The sequence below is a fragment of the Aphelocoma coerulescens genome, chromosome 1 (assembly GCF_041296385.1).
Source record: "Aphelocoma coerulescens isolate FSJ_1873_10779 chromosome 1, UR_Acoe_1.0, whole genome shotgun sequence".
Lineage (NCBI taxonomy): Eukaryota > Metazoa > Chordata > Aves > Passeriformes > Corvidae > Aphelocoma > Aphelocoma coerulescens.
Genome location: NC_091013.1, coordinates 83,549,864 through 83,567,156, shown reverse-complemented (window position 1 = coordinate 83,567,156; position 17,293 = coordinate 83,549,864). Strand labels below are relative to the sequence as shown.

General features: G+C 40.6%; 1 protein-coding gene across 1 annotated transcript in view; it reads right to left on the bottom strand.

The window, feature by feature from the left end:
- Positions 1-17,293, bottom strand: part of SLC36A4 (solute carrier family 36 member 4) — a 727,208-nt gene that overhangs the window by 668,085 nt on the left and 41,830 nt on the right. The window contains 2 exon segments of the mRNA XM_069015488.1: positions 11,226-11,395; positions 16,673-16,842. Of these exon segments, the coding sequence (XP_068871589.1) occupies positions 11,226-11,395; positions 16,673-16,842 (340 nt within the window).

Genomic DNA, 17,293 nt, shown 5'->3' with positions numbered 1-17,293 from the left:
TTGCAACGAACGAGTGCAGGGAAAAAGGGAAGAAGGGAACGAGAAAAAGTTTGCAACGAACGAGTGCAGGGGAAAAATGGGAAGAAGGGAACGAGAAAAAGTTTGCAACAAACGAGTGCAGGGAAAAAGCGGGAAGAAGGGAATGAAAAAAGTTGGCAACGAACGAGTGCAGGGAAAAAAGGGAAGAAGGGAACGAGAAAAAGTTTGCAACGAACGACTGCAGGGAAAAAGGGAAGAAGGGAACGAGAAAAATTTGCAAACAACGAGTGCAGGGAAAAAGCGGGAAGAAGGGAACGAGAAAAAGTTTGCAACGAACGAGTGCAGGGGAAAAGCGGGAAGAAGGGAACGAGAAGAAGTTTGCAACGAACGAGTGCAGGGGAAAAATGGGAAGAAGGGAACGAGAAAAAGTTTGCAACGAACGAGTGCAGGGGAAAAATGGGAAGAAGGGAACGAGAAAAAGTTTCCAACGAACGAGTGCAGGGAAAAAGCGGGAAGAAGGGAACGAGAAAAAGTTTGCAACGAACGAGTGCAGGGGAAAAATGGGAAGAAGGGAATGAGAAAATGTCTGCAATAAACGAGTGCAGGGAAAAAGCGGGAAGAAGGGAACGAGAAAAAGTTTGCAACGAACGAGTGCAGGGGAAAAAGGGAAGAAGGGAACGAGAAAAAGTTTGCAACGAACGAGTGCAGGGAAAAAGCGGGAAGAAGGGAACGAAAAAAAGTTTGCAACGAACGAGTGCAAAAAAAACGGGGGAAGAAGGGAACGAGAAAAAAGTTTCAATGAACGAGTGCAGGGGAAAAAAGGGAAGAAGGGAACGAGAAAAAGTTTGCAACGAACGAGTGCAGGGGAAAAAGCGGGAAGAAGGGAACGAGAAAAAGTTTGCAACGAACGAGTGCAAAAAAAACGCGGTAAGAAGGGAATGAAAAAAGTTTGCAACGAACGAGTGCAGGGGAAAAATGGGAAGAAGGGAACGAGAAAAAGTTTGCAACGAACGAGTGCAGGGAAAAAGCGGGAAGAAGGGAACGAGAAAAAGTTTGCAACGAACGAGTGCAGGGGAAAAATGGGAAGAAGGGAACGAGAAAAATTTGCAACAAACGCGTGCAGGGAAAAAGCAGGAAGAAGGGAACGAGAAAAAGTTTGCAACGAACGAGTGCAGGGAAAAGCGGGAAGAAGGGAACGAGAAAAAATTTGCAACAAACGAGTGCAGGGGAAAAATGGGAAGAAGGGAACGAGAAAAAGTTTGCAATGAACGAGTGCAGGGGAAAAAGGGAAGAAGGGAACGAGAAAAAGAGTGGAAAGAACGAGTGCAGGGGAAAAAAGGGAAGAAGGGAACGAGAAAAAAAGTCCAACGAACGAGTGCAGAAAAAAGCGGGAAGAAGGGAACGAGAAAAAGTTTGCAACGAACGAGTGCAGGTGAAAAAAGGGAAGAAGGGAACGAGAAAAAAAGTGCAACGAACGAGTGCAGAAAAAAGCGGGAAGAAGGGAACGAGAAAAAGTTTGCAACGAACGAGTGCAGGGAAAAGCGGGAAGAAGGGAACGAGAAAAAGTTTGCAACGAACGAGTGCAGGGGAAAATGGGAAGAAGGGAACGAGAAAAAGAGTGCAACGAACGAGTGCAGGGAAAAAGCGGGAAGAAGGGAACGAGAAGAAGTTTGCAACGAACGAGTGCAAGGGAAAAAAGGGAAGAAGGGAACGAGAAAAAGTTTGCAACGAACGAGTGCAGGGGAAAAATGGGAAGAAGGGAACGAGAAAAAGTTTCCAACGAACGACTGCAGGGAAAAAGCGGGAAGAAGGGAACGAGAAAAAGTTTGCAACGAACGAGTGCAGGGGAAAAATGGGAAGAAGGGAATGAGAAAAAGTTTGCAACGAACGAGTGCAAAAAAAACGGGGGAAGAAGGGAACGAGAAAAAGTTTGCAACGAACGAGTGCAGGGAAAAAGCGGGAAGAAGGGAACGAGAAAAAGTTTGCAACGAACGAGTGCAGAAGAAAAAAGGGAAGAAGGGAACGACAAAAAGCGCAACGAACAAGTGAAAGGGAAAACGGGAAGAAGGGAACGAGAAAAAGTTTGCAACGAACGAGTGCAGGGAAAAAGGGAAGAAGGGAACGAGAAAAAGTTTGCAACGAACGAGTGCAGGGGAAAAAGCGGGAAGAAGGGAACGAAAAAAAGTTTGCAACGAACGAGTGCAAAAAAAACGGGGGAAGAAGGGAACGAGAAAAAGTTTCCAACGAACGAGTGCAAAAAAAACAAGGGAAGAAGGGAACGAGAAAAAGTTTGCAATGAACGAGTGCAGGGGAAAAGCGGGAAGAAGGGAACGAGAAAAAGTTTGCAACAAACGAGTGCAGGGAAAAAGCGGGAAGAAGGGAACGAGAAAAAGTTTGCAACGAACGAGTGCAGGGGAAAAATGGGAAGAAGGGAACGAAAAAAGTTTTCAACGAACGAGTGCAAAAAAAACAAGGGAAGAAGGGAACGAGAAAAAGTTTGCAATGATCGAGTGCAGAGAAAAAGGGAAGAAGGGAACGAGAAAAAGTTTGCAACGAACGAGTGCAGGGGAAAAATGGGAAGAAGGGAATGAGAAAAAGTTTGCAACGAACGAGTGCGGGGAAAAAAGGGAAGAAGGGAACGAGAAAAAGTTTGCAACGAACGAGTGCAGGGGAAAACGGGAAGAAGGGAACAAGAAAAAGAGCGCAACGAACGAGTGCAAGGGAAAAAGCGGGAAGAAGGGAACGAGAAAATGTTTGCAAGGAACGAGTGCAAGGGAAAAAGCGGGAAGAAGGGAACGAGAAAAAGTTTGCAACGAACGAGTGCAAAAAAAACGCGGGAAGAAGGGAACGAGAAAAAGTTTGCAACGAACGAGTGCAGGGAAAAAGCGGGAAGAAGGGAACGAGAAAAAGTTTGCAACGAACGAGTGCAGAAGAAAAAAGGGAAGAAGGGAACGACAAAAAGCGCATCGAACGAGTGAAAGGGAAAACGGGAAGAAGGGAACGAGAAAAAGTTTGCAACAAACGAGTGCAGGGAAAAAGCGGGAAGAAGGGAACGAAAAAAGTTTGCAACGAACGAGTGCAAAAAAAACGGGGGAAGAAGGGAACGAGAAAAAGTTTGCAATGAACGAGTGCAGGGGAAAAATGGGAAGAAGGGAACGAGAAAAAGTTTGCAACGAACGAGTGCAGGGAAAAGCGGGAAGAAGGGAACGAGAAAAAGTTTGCAACGAACGAGTGCAGGGGAAAACGGGGGAAGAAGGGAACGAGAAAAAGTTTGCAACGAATGAGTGCAGGAAAAAGCGGGAAGAAGGGAACGAGAAAAAATTTGCAACAAACGAGTGCAGGGGAAAAATGGGAAGAAGGGAACGAGAAAAAGTTTGCAATGAACGAGTGCAGGGAAAAAGCGGGAAGAAGGGAACGAGAAAAAGAGTGGAAAGAACGAGTGCAGGGGAAAAAAGGGAAGAAGGGAACGAGAAAAAAAGTGCAACGAACGAGTGCAGAAAAAAGCGGGAAGAAGGGAACGAGAAAAAGTTTGCAACGAACGAGTGCAGGGGAAAAAAGGGAAGAAGGGAACGAGAAAAAAAGTGGAACGAACGAGTGCAGAAAAAAGCGGGAAGAAGGGAACGAGAAAAAGTTTGCAACGAACGAGTGCAGGAGAAAAATGGGAAGAAGGGAATGAGAAAATGTTTGCAATAAACGAGTGCAGGGAAAAAGCGGGAAGAAGGGAACGAGAAAAAGTTTGCAACGAACGAGTGCAGGGAAAAGCGGGAAGAAGGGAACGAGAAAAAGTTTGCAACGAACGAGTGCAGGGGAAAATGGGAAGAAGGGAACGAGAAAAAGAGCGCAACGAACGAGTGCAGGGAAAAAGCGGGAAGAAGGGAACGAGAAAAAGTTTGCAACGAACGAGTGCAGGGGAAAACGGGAAGAAGGGAACGAGAAAAAGTTTGCAATGAACGTGTGCAGGGGAAAAATGGGAAGAAGGGAACGAAAAAAGTTTGCAACGAACGAGAGCAAAAAAAAACGGGTGACGAAGGGAACGAGAAAAATTTTGCAATGAACGAGTGCAGGGGAAAAATGGGAAGAAGGGAACGAGAAAAATTTGCAACAAACGCGTGCAGGGAAAAAGCGGGAAGAAGGGAACGAGAAAAAGTTTGCAACGAACGAGTGCAGGGAAAAAGCGGGAAGAAGGGAACGAGAAGAAGTTTGTAACGAACGAGTGCAGGGGAAAAAAGGGAAGAAGGGAACGAGAAAAAGTTTGCAACGAACGAGTGCAGGGGAAAAATGGGAAGAAGGGAACGAGAAAAAGTTTCCAACGAACGAGTGCAGGGAAAAAGCGGGAAGAAGGGAACGAAAAAAAGTTTGCAACGAACGAGTGCAGGGAAAAGCGGGAAGAAGGGAACAAGAAAAAGATTGCAACGAACGAGTGCAGGGGAAAAATGGGAAGAAGGGAACGAGAAAAAGTTTGCAATGAACGAGTGCAGGGGAAAAATGGGAAGAAGGGAATGAGAAAAAGTTTGCAACGAACGAGTGCAGGGGAAAAAGGGAAGAAGGGAACGAGAAAAAGTTTGAAACGAACGACTGCAAAAAAAACGGGGGAAGAAGGGAACGAGAAAAAGTTTGCAATGAACGAGTGCAGGGGAAAAATGGGAAGAAGGGAACGAGAAAAAGTTTGCAACGAACGACTGCAAAAAAAACGGGGAAAGAAGGGAACGAGAAAAAGTTTGCAATGAACGAGTGCAGGGGAAAAATGGGAAGAAGGGAACGAGAAAAAGTTTGCAACGAACGAGTGCAGGGAAAAAGCGGGAAGAAGGGACTGAAAAAAGTTTGCAACGAACGAGTGCAAAAAACACAAGGGAAGAAGGGAACGAGAAAAAGTTTGCAACGAACGAGTGCAGGGAAAAAGCGGGAAGAAGGGAACAAGAAAAAGATTGCAACGAACGAGTGCAGGGGAAAAATGGGAAGAAGGGAATGAGAAAAAGTTTGCAACGAACGAGTGCAGGGGAAAAATGGGAAGAAGGGAACGAGAAAAAGTTTGCAACGAACGAGTGCAGGGAAAAGCAGGAAGAAGGGAACGAGAAAAATTTTGCAACAAACGAGTGCAGGGGAAAAAAAGGGAAGAAGGGAACGAAAAAAAGTTTGCAACGAACGAGTGCAGGGGAAAAGCGGGAAGAAGGGAACGAGAAAAAGTTTCCAACGAACGAGCGCAGGGGAAAAATGGGAAGAAGGGAACGAGAAAAAGTTTGCAACGAACGAGTGCAGGGAAAAAGCGGGAAGAAGGGAACGAAAAAAGTTTGCAACGAACGAGTGCAAAAAAAACGGGGGAAGAAGGGAACGAGAAAAAGTTTGCAATGAACGAGTGCATGGGAAAAAGGGAAGAAGGGAACGAGAAAAAGTTTGCAACGAACGAGTGCAGGGGAAAAAATGGAAGAAGGGAACGAGAAAAAGTTTGCAATGAACGAGTGCAGGGAAAAAGCGGGAAGAAGGGAACGAGAAGAAGTTTGCAATGAACGAGTGCAGGGGAAAAAATGGAAGAAGGGAACGAGAAAAAGAGCGCAACGAACGAGTGCAGGGTAAAAATGGAAGAAGGGAACAAGAAAAAGTTTGCAACGAACGAGTGCAAAAAAAACGCGGGAAGAAGGGAACGAGAAAAAGTTTGCAATGAACGAGTGCAGGGGAAAAAGGGAAGAAGGGAACCAGAAAAAGCGCAAAGAACGAGTGCAGGGAAAAGCGGGAAGAAGGGAACGAGAAAAAGTTTGCAATGAACGAGTGCAGGGAAAAAATGGAAGAAGGGAACGAGAAAAAGAGCGCAACGAACGAGTGCAGGGAAAAGCGGGAAGAAGGGAACGAGAAAAAGAGTGCAATGAACGAGTGCAGGGAAAACGTTGGAACAAAGGAACGAGAAAGAACAACAAATGAGTGCAGTAAAAACGAAGGAAGAAGGGAACGAGAAAGAGAGCGCAACAAACGAGTTATAAGTAAACGGGAAGAAGGGAATGAGAAAGAGCACAAAAAAGGAGTGCAGGGAAATTACGGGAAGAAGGAACGAGAAAGAGAGCACAACGAACGAGTGCAGGGAAAACGTGGGAAGAAGGGAACGAGAAACATCGCAACAAACGAGAGTAGAGAAATTACGGGAGGAAGGGAACGAGAAAGAGAGCACAGGAAACGAGTGCAGGGAAAACGGGGAACGAAGGGAACGAGACACAGAGAGCAACGAACGCGTTCAGGGACAACAGGGGAAGATGGGAACGAGAAAGAGAGCGCAACAATCGAGTGCAGGGAAAACAAGGGAAGAAAGGAACGAGAAAGAGAGGGCAACAGATGAGTGATAAGAAAACGGGACGAAGGGAACGAGAAAGAGAGCGCAACGAACGAGTGCAGGGAAAATGGGGGAATAAGGGAACGAGACAGAGAGCAACGAACGTTCGTTGCTCTCTCTTTCTCTTTCCCTTCTTCCAAATAAGAATATATTCTCATTCATAATATATATGTAACTCCTTCATGTTACCTCTTCTGCAGCTACTCTAAGCAAGTATTTTATTGGTACAATGTCAGTAAATATTGTAAGACATCTGGTAACCATCTCAGCTTGTATCTAATTGTTCAGCATGAAGAACTGTTCTTTCCTAAAACCAGGTACAGTTAAAATAGGGAAATATTTAGAAAAGCATACCTGATAAGCTCAACTGAATAATGCATTTATTCTCCTCTTGGTAAAACTACACGCTAAGCTCAGACTTAATGGCAAGCAGCTCAGTAACAGCTCCATTCATGCTCAGCTGGATCAGCCCTTCAATTAAATTTTTTCATTTCAAGGTAATAATCATAACAGCTGACAATCCAAGTGATATCTCCACATCCACAGGCAAATGCAGTATTTCTTAATTTTTCCTTATCAAGAGAACTGTAGCTGCAGGAACGCAGCCTTAAATTAAGGTATTAAAAATAATATTCTAAACTTTTTGTGTGGATGAAAGATACTATTAATGCTCAGATCCAGTTTTCTCCATTATATTTGCTGAAATTCTTCAGCAGCTTTTGCCAATTCCCAAAAAAAAAAATTCTTTCACTACTATCTTTAATAAATCAAACACTACTTATTCTTCAAAAATGAAAGTAATGCTTGAATTCTTTTCTATTTTATTCCTTTACTTCTTCATGGATTTGTCACCACCTTTTCAGATAAAATATTTTCTCAATACTACTTCTTTTTCCCCATACTTCTTCCAGCACATCCAGCAAGCACATTTAATTTCAGTGTCTTTCAGTCAGAAGACATGAGTAGGCCTTTGTTAGGCAGTGAGATATTTACATTTTCATTCTACTGGAAACTTACATTCTTGCCCCATCCTAAATTTTCTACCACAATTCTTACTGTGAGGCATCACTAGAAGTGAGTATGTTTGTTGCCATTTAGCATCAACACCGACTAATGCTTGGCAGATATTTTCTCAGTCTCCAAATTCTTGGCACATTTTGAAGCTGTTAATACAAGAGAATTAATTGCTTAAGCTGAACAAAACCTCTTGGAATTCTCCCCTCCCAGAATCACCATGATCTCAGTACCAAGTAAGCAAGAGAGAGTAGAGAACACTCATGATGTAACAGTGGTTTATTTCAAGCATTGGGCATGACACAATTGATTTGAGTAAAAAGGGTTTTTTTCTTGTTCTCCCAGACAAACTGATCTCTGGAAAGAAAATGTACAGCTTTCCACATAACGATATTAAATAATTCTTTAAAAATTCATCCAGGATCCAGTTCCTTCAGAAGCAAACTGAAAAAGCTTCACACTTTGACCATTAATCCCAATGTGCTGGAGATACAATCCTATCATGTAACAGGCTTGGCTAAGGGCTGAACCATGGGCACGATGCCCAACCTTCACCCAAGCAGATGCAGCAAACACAGATCCAAACTATATTTGCAAGATGTGTTTTAAATATGTAAAATTGGGGTAAATACTTCCAACATCATAAAAATTCCACCCTGACAAATATTTCAAAGCACTGAGGTTATCTGGCATTCAAATACCACAAATACCAAGGCAGTATCCACACCAAACTGCACCTGCAATCTGTTCTGTTGCTTCCCAAATCTATTGGGGGCTCTTGTCCTATTCCTTCTATTTGTGTCTGCTCCTAGTTTCTAATTTTGCCCACCACAGTGATGCTTAGTCCAACTTTCAATCCTATTTCTGCCTAGCTAGCTAGACATCCAGCTCCCACCTGCTTTCAGCATCCACCAAACCCAGTCTCCAGCTCTAGGCTGGACTTTTAACACAAGCTTAGCTTAGCTCAGCTCACCCCTTGTCCACTTAGTGCACAAGGTGCTCATCTGAGTTTTTAAAACAACAGCTTTATGTCAGGATTTATGAAGTATGGTGGGATCTTCCAACTTGCTACTCCACATACAGTGAAATGCAAGCAAAGATGAAGAGATGTTTGTCTCTTGCAAATGAAATAGAAAAAAAACAGAAGAAGCAGAACATGGAAATATAAAAATGCAAAAGATACTTGTGATCATTCTCCTGCAATCCTAAGTGTCCAAAAGTGAGCAAGTAAACAATGAAAAGCCCTAAGCAACACAGATGACTTTTGGGAGTGTGTTATATATCAGATTCCCAGGTCTGCTTTTTCAAAAAAAAATTTCTCATATACTCCAACAACAAAACAATGATGTAATTTTTGAGTAATCCAAAAGCCCCAAGAATTAGTAATAAGTGATTTTTCATGCCTTCTCTTAGAAAGCTAATGTGTTACTAGCAACACAGCTGAAGCTTCTCTTCTCAGAGAATTATTTTCAAGCAAGCAGATTGCCTTTAATCAGTGTATGACCTCTGAATGGTCCAGACATTACAACATATTCCATAACTGATATTAAAAACATTTAATTTCTAAAATTCAATTTAAAAGATTTTGGATTTTTACTTTCTATTGAAGAAGCACTTTCTGAATCATTTTAGGACCCATGTTCTGCAGTTAGATAGTGCAGCTAAGTGAAAAGTGAAGCTATTTAAATTAGTTCTGTTTAAAACCAGTGTTTCAATGAAAAATGATAAACAGAAGATTAATGTAAGCATGGGAGCTTACACAATAGTTAAATTGGTGGAAAAGTATTACAGTTACTCATGCATACAATTTGAAGAAACCACTTGGAAAAAACCTGAAATGCCATTAGGATATTACAACATACCACACAACAGCCTGGCAAATATCAAACATTTAAGAGCAAACTCTTAATGGTTTTTTGTGCCTTGCAGCAAACAATTTAATATCGTCAAATATCCCAGTAACACCTGTAACACTTCAGCAGCTCCATTTTAGAGATTCGTATCACAGGTAAGTTTCAATGGCATAAACTAGATACAATTTTACTATACACATTTTTTTTCAGACATAAAGATACAGCATTCTAGTGTTACATCTTTATATGTATCTTTTGTATATATATATCTTTAGATATATCTAGCTAATTTCCTTTCTTTTACTACCTCCTTTTCTCCAAGATTGTTTCCCAGTTTTCCCTTTTCAGACTACACAGAAATTACAAAGGTTAATGATAAAATTAAGAAAAAACCCATGGCTCAATATCATTAAGTCATTTATAATTTTCCCAAATCAAACAGGGAAATGTGCCTTTAAGCCTATTCATTCTCTTCAGGCACATACATGAAAATATCTTTCACCTATAAAGCCTTAAAGCCTTTGGCTGTAAGCAACAGCTTGGATCTACAAGATTTTTAGCTTTTCAAATCTATTGGGATATCATTACCAGGGCAGGTGATAAGGGGCACATAAAGGGCAACAGAGAGTGAGCGGAAGTTGAGGGCCTCATGACAGCAAGGTGTGGTTAGGACTGGAGATCCTACTGGTGACCTTTTTGTGTCCTGGAGAGCCACTAAAAAGCATTTTGAACCTTGAAGCACTTTCATCTAGATGTCTCTCAGGTATTATAAGATTTACTCATCTATCCTCAATCTTAAAATCTTAATGCTTTGATCACTTGAAGCAGAACACAGGCTATATGATGCTTCAGAAGATATGCACTTCGACATTCAAGAAAACTTTTGGTTTTGTTGTTTTTTTTCTTTAATTTCACAAAGCAGATGTATTTTCAGAGCAGCAAGTTATTAGATTGATGGTACTTCCCTTTGCTTACTGTAGCAATTAAATTGCACTGACATTAAACTGTTTTTCTCAACAGGCTTGACCTTAAGAAGGTCTCACTGGATGTTAAAGTTTTCTTTGATAACAATCCTTAGGTGTCATCCAGCACATTAGTTATTGCATTCAACAAGAGAATGGAGACAATAAACCAAATCTCTTCTCTTTCATCAATACTTTCTCCTAAAAAACAGGGTTTAGCATTTTTTTGCTTATTTTGCAGTTTTGATTGTTTTTAAGGAATTAACAGCTCATTTCAATACAAATGGTCAAGTCAAGAAGCCAGCTTTGTACTAGAAACAAATTTTTTGTAGCATCTTTGAGAAAAGGTTCCTACATTATTAATAACTTTGGCTGGGAGCTGTGAAGGCAAAGCTACACTTCCCTCACAGTTCAGGAGTATTGATTCCTAGGTGAGACCACACTCACCATTCAGTGTCAGCTCTGGTGACTCCTGCTAGCACCAAGATCTCAACTAGCTGTGAGAAAGCAGAAAGTAGGAGGGATGGGAAGATTAGGGGACAAGCAAGAAAAACAATATGAGTAACAGGCAGTGAGGGTAGAGATGCAAAACTGCTTTGGAGCATTATCACCTAAAATAAGTGGCACTTCATGAACTCCATGACCAGGCATCCGTGTTTGTCAGTGCTACTTTATGGATACAGACCAGCACACCTTCAGGCTTAAACCTGAGATCAACCAAACAGAGAAAGGATTTCTCCATGATAAGCATGTACTGAAGATCACATGGATAAAAATGCTGACAAATCTCAGCAATGTGTGTCTCACTTAAAAATTTTTATTTGAAAAAGGTTTATTTTCCAGTTGGCAGCTTTAGGGTATTACTGGCAAAAGATATGGTTGTCAAATAATTGGTCACACCTACTAAAACAAATGTGGTTAAAATACAAATACAACATTAGTTTCACTTGTTCATAAAAGTCAAAATGTAGTGAATTATTGAAACAAAATTTCAGGTTTGCTAGCCTCAGGAAAAACAAACAACAAAACATATATTTAAGGGAGCAGGTCCCAACAAAATGTAACAGCAAGTTATTTTACGGATGTTCTGCACATACTTACAGGTTGAGCAGACCAATAGTGCTCTCGCCACAAGCTCACTGAGGAACTTCCACTTCTGCCTCACTCTGGAGGTGACAACCGGAATGAGAATCTCTGCAGGGACGTAGAACTGAATCGAATAGGTCACAAAAATCCCAAAGGAGTACAGAATTTTTACAGATTGATACAACCTGTTGAAAACATTTACAGACATGTAAGTTGCAAACTCTTCATAAAAAAATCTGCTTGATAATGGCACATAGGAGATGCATATATATATATATGAAAATGTTTTTTCCCCATGAATATAATATTTTATGAAATGAATACATGAATATAATATTTTAAGAAAATTCTGCCTAAGAAATTGCAGATGATAAGCCAACTAGAGTAAATCCTCCAATAAACATGAAGTGCAGACACCCTTACCACGATTACTTGTGGCTGAGTAAACAAGTGGCAGAGAATTATCCATGACTCCAACGGTTTTGTATTTAGATATATTTTTAATTCATGCTGCATAAATTACAAGCATTCATCATAGGTCTGCTTGCAGCCAACTGACAGAAATTATGAGTCTCTTTGTATGATTTTCTTTCTATGGACATTATCAAAACTTTGGGTGAGGGCTTGGTTCATTTGCCATGGGGTGCTGTGTGTTCACAAATGGGAAAGGGAATATTTCTCATAAACAACCTGTTTTAACATAAGATGATGCCAAGCAGACCAAGCACTGAAAACCTTGGTTTTTGCTTCAGTCCTCAAAAAGATGCTCAACTGAAGCAAAGGCAACGTGCATAAGTAAGAAAATAAAAAACAACAGCAAGAGTAGGGAAAGAAAAGATTGGAACTCAATCTCTGTATCCCTCAAAGTCTGGCAGGGGTCACTCAAAGCATTCTTTCTTTGAGTATCACAGTCTGTATCTGCACTAGTAAATAAAATCCAGCCAGGACTGCTTTTGGCCCCCTATCCTGTGGCCAAATGGCACAGCATGGCAAACATTGTATCTGTACAGCTCAGCTCTTTTCCATCATACCTTCTATGATTCTATGATATGAGGAAGAAAAGAAAAATACGCTTCAACTAAAAATACATTTTGACTAATAGGTCCTAAATTATCTGTATCAAAGGTTTGACCATTACTGTACATTCAAATGGACAGAAAAACTATTACATTAATTTACATGTTGACATCATGGTGTAGCTAGTTTAGAAGCTGCTGCTTTTGTGACACACATCTTTTTGACTGCTGAGCAGCTTTTAGAAATTTATAGGGAACAAGAGCTCTGCATGTCTGTCCTTATTCCAGAAGCTTAGATAGATTGTAACTGGTTAAATTTTAGCTGACCAGCTACCCACAACTCACCTCTAATCCTCAGGCTTCAGACTACCCCGAGCCTTTACAAAAGTAATTTCTAAAATATATTCAAAAATAGGATTCAAAGCTTAAACACACAGTAGTTCAAAGTAAGCATCTCCATTACACTATTTTTCTACAGCTCTGTGAGGATTAAAAACTTTCCAAATTAAAAATACTTTTTATATTACTGCTGTGATTTTACTAGTAATTTAATATTATATTCCAATCAGAAAAAAATGGCTCCTTACGCTACCTTTTAATAAAAATCTAAATCATTCATATGTGCTAAACCTCTTTTCAATTCTACATTTTAGATTTCATGATACCTTTTTTAAGGGTAGAAACATTGGCAAGTAGTGTAACAAAACTTGCAGAACAACAGTGCTAGACCAAATAGGGCAATAATTATGCTAAGTTTTCACTTAAACTAGTCCCATGTGAAGTCTTGTGGAACTTCAATACACTATAATGTTTGTATGGTCATTAACCTTTGGGATTCACAGTAAGGGAACTCCTGCACAAAGACTATCACTTGTATCTTAACAAAGAACAGATGGTGGAAAGAACCTTCAGCCTCAACAAGGTAAGAATGCAACCCAGAAAAAAGAAGAAATTTTTACAATGAGAGTAGGGAAGCTGTAGATGCCCCATCTCTGGAAGTGTTCATGGTCAGGTTGGATGAAGCTTGGAGCAACCTGGTCTTGTGAAAGATTTCTCTGCTCATGGCATGGGTATGGGAAGAGATGATCTTTAAAGATCCTCTCAAACCCAAAACATTTTATGATTCTATGAGACCCAAACCAAGGACACTACCAAGTACTAAAGAAGAATTTTCTATAATTTATATCTGCAAATACTGAAAACTACTCTTTAAGTCCATTTTCAACATAATCTAAGTAATATATTAAGCTGAGTGACAACTTGTACTTCCAAACACCATCTAAAATAGAACAGCACCAAGTCATTTATCCAAAAGCAGCAATCTAGCAGGAACTTTTTAAAAATATGAGCAGTCCTCTATTTAAATTCAACTTAAGAACTTAACCAGTCTAGGGCCTGTGTATGCCCTCCAGTCAATGCATCTGTGAGGACATCAAATAAACTCAGAAAGCAGCAGAATTTTAATTTAATTTTCTTTATCAGGAAAGGCTTATTTTTAACACAGGGGTTGTCCAGCTGGAATTAAACACATAAGCCAAGTCTCACTACTTAGATACATTCCAGGCTCTTTCGCATGACTGTCTTCTTACTAAAAAATTCCTCTGCTCCTTGCATTTCTCTAGTTCAAACTGGCAACTTACTGGCTTTTTATGTGAGGACCAAATAGCAAAATACTGTCCTACAGTTCACTGGAAATTTGTTTTGCTAGCCCAGTTAATTGCAACCATTTGTCCCTCAGTACTGTACCAGGTAGGTCCACAGTCCTGCACAGCAGCAGCATCGTACATCACAATCCCTGAGCGCATCACTGAGCTGCTTCTCCTAATTTTGTTTGGTGCTCTGGGGGACTATCAAGGGTAAGACAAAAACAGATGACTTTGTTAACTGTAGATATGTGCCCTGAGTAGCTTTGAGGTTATTACACTTATAATGCCAATTCCCAACCCTATAGAGCAGCAGTTTCCATCTCTTTTATTATCTGTTTCCTTGCATTAGGCCTGCAAAGCCATCAGGACAAATATCATCATCATCACATCTGCACTGTAGCCAAGAGCTATTTGAAAACTCGTATGTGAACAGCTCTGTTAGACAGCAGGGATGCAGGATAAAGTTCATTCTGTTGCTTGCATGAGCACAATAAAAAGCAACAGTGAGTAGCAACCTTGGCTTATTCCACATTCCTCTCACTTGTTGGTTTTTAAGAGTACTTCTCTTAAAGCACAAATAAACCCAAAGTTACCATTTAAAACAAGCTTTTCACTAATCTTATGAACAACAAGCACTGCCATATAATATTAGAAATGGAAGTATTTTTCCCTTCAGCTGCATCATATAAAATAGATACAAGAAACATTTGCAGATTTCTGGGGGTTTTTTTTAATGTCATAGAATTACAGAATGGTTTGGCTTGAAAGGAACCTCAAAGATCTTCCAGTTCCAACTGTCCTGCCGTGAGTAGTACCTTTCACTAGATCAGGTTACTGAGACCCCAGCCTGGTCTTCAACGCTTCCAGGGATGGGGAGTCCACAACCTCTCTGGACAACCTGTTCCAGTGCCTCACAGCCCTCACAGTGCAAAAGTTTTTCCTAATTTCTCATCTAAACCTTCCCTCCTTTAATGTAAGGGCATTCCCTCTTGTCCTATCACTACATGCCCTTACGAGAAGTCCCTCTCCGTCTTCCTTGTAAGCCCCTTTCAGGTACTGGAAGGCGCTGTAAGGCCTTCCCAACGCCTTCACTTCTTCAGGCTGAAAAGCTCCCAGCTTCCTCAGCCTGTCATAGGAGAGGTGCTCCAGCCCTCTGATCATCTTAGCTTCTCCTCTGGATTTGCTCCAACAGGTCCACATCCTTCCCCATGCTGCAGACCCCAGAGCTGGATGCAACACTCCAGATGAGGTCTCACCAGAGCAGAGCAGAGGGGCAGAATCCCCTCCCTCACCCTGCTGCCCACACTGCTTTGGATGCAGCCCAGGACATGTTTGGCTTCGTGGGCTGTGAGTGCACATTGCCAGGTCACACTGAGGTTTTCATCCATCCATACCCCCAAGACTTTCTCCTCAGAGCTGCTCTCAATACACTCTCTGCCCAGCCTGTACATGTGCTTGGAATTGCCCTACCTTGCACTTGGCCTTGCTAAACTTCTTGTGTATGTATGAACAAGGAAAGGATATAAATATATATGATGAGTAATATCCCCCAAAAATAAGAACTCTGGGTAAAATAGGAAGAAAGAAAGAAAGAAAGAAAGAAAGAAAGAAAGAAAGAAAGAACAAAAAAATCCTATAAAATGAAAAAACATTAAAGCTCAAATCTCAGTTTTTACAACAGCAGTATAAAACAAAAAGCAAACAAGCAATAAGAAATAGAGGAAAATTCTAGCAATGAGAAAAACGTTCATCCTTCAGGACACATTTTTTATACTTTCATGTATTAAACATTGGAATCAGTCTGGCAATTAAACAAAACTTCTTAAGAATATTAAAAACGCATTGTTCACATTGACTCCAAGGAATGAAAAGGAAGAAAAGAGAGTGAAAAAGTAACACTTAAAAATTAAGAACATTCTTCACACGTGTTGTCCTCTTTTTCAAAGCATAAAACTGTCAGCATTCAGTTCACCAAAGCAGGGGACTTTTTTCCCATAATATAAGATTTCACTACTTTAATAAGCTACTACAGCAGACATTGAACAAGAAGACGCAAGTGTATAACTTGTAAGACATTATTTGATCAGAATGAAAACATTAAAATACTTTTCAGTTTTAGCACTTGTGCACTGCTGATATACCTAATTTTAGGCCCATCAGACAAACATACTAAAAAAAAATAAATTATATTAGAGAATAGTTAGAGTATATCCATCCACAGACAGATACAAAACTAACAACACAGCAGTTGAAACAGTCTTCAAGTTCATCTTCAGCATGTGACATGTGCAGCCCTCATATCATTAAAAAACAAAAACTAAATAAAAATTGTAGTATCCTTGAGACACAGGCAAACATAAGCTTCATTCTCCTGATAGGAAGTCATTATTATACATTATCCATGGACTTGCACTACAAACCTATTCAGCTTTGATGTCTTCTACTCCATTTGTCAACCTGCTAAGCTCAGTGATTACACTGAAAAAGGGCACTACATTACCAGGATATCCAAGGTAAAAGTAGCTGGTTTCAGAGCTGTGTGATAGCTTGTTGCAAATGGCATATTCCCTCCCTCAGTAGTGCTGGAACTAGCTCCAGCTGGAGATGGAATGACTTACAGTATCAGTGATCAGTGTCCATATGCAAGTCCTTTTAATATGCAAGAAATTGCTGGCTAGGACCACAGCTCTGCTGTGGATACATTAAAAGTCTGAGCACCCTGATGGCACTGAGGCATGGAACAACCTTTGCAACATTGCTGCCTCCTCGATTAGGGCTTTTCAATCACAGAGGCACTCACCACTTATCCTGTGGCAGGTTTAAAGTTATGCTGCCTTTGACTTCATCTCCAAAGCGCAGATACCCCAGAGTGGCCAGTGAGATGTACAATGTCATGACTATTCCCATGCCAATGTTCAATGCCTGGGGGAAACGTGTGCTGTCCTTCATTCTGTTTTCCAATGGCAGTACCTGGAAGTAGAGGGAGAATCAATCACATTTTATGTCCTCACAGCAAAACTACTTGTCTCCCCTCTTTCAATGCCAGCTTCCAAAATTTAGGTGATTTTATAAATAAACAGGATTATTCTACAATAATTTTTTATAGCCTGGATAGTCACAATGTTTTATGCACCCAATAGAAGTATTCGATTTTGAAAAGCACCTTTCCTGGTTGGAAAACAGCATCAGTGTGGAAACATAAAGCAATATTTATAGCTTAGAAAAACTGTCAAGAGAAACTTATGGTGTTCAGATGAAAATACATAAGCAATATGAGCAACATTAATTTTCCTTTCTAACAAAATTTTTCAGAATCCAAGGATATCTCCTATTTCTGTCAGGTATGCCTGCACTGTCAGCCTCCATCCCAGACAAACCTATTGGCACACAAGCTCAGCCTCAGCATTCAGCCTCAGCATTC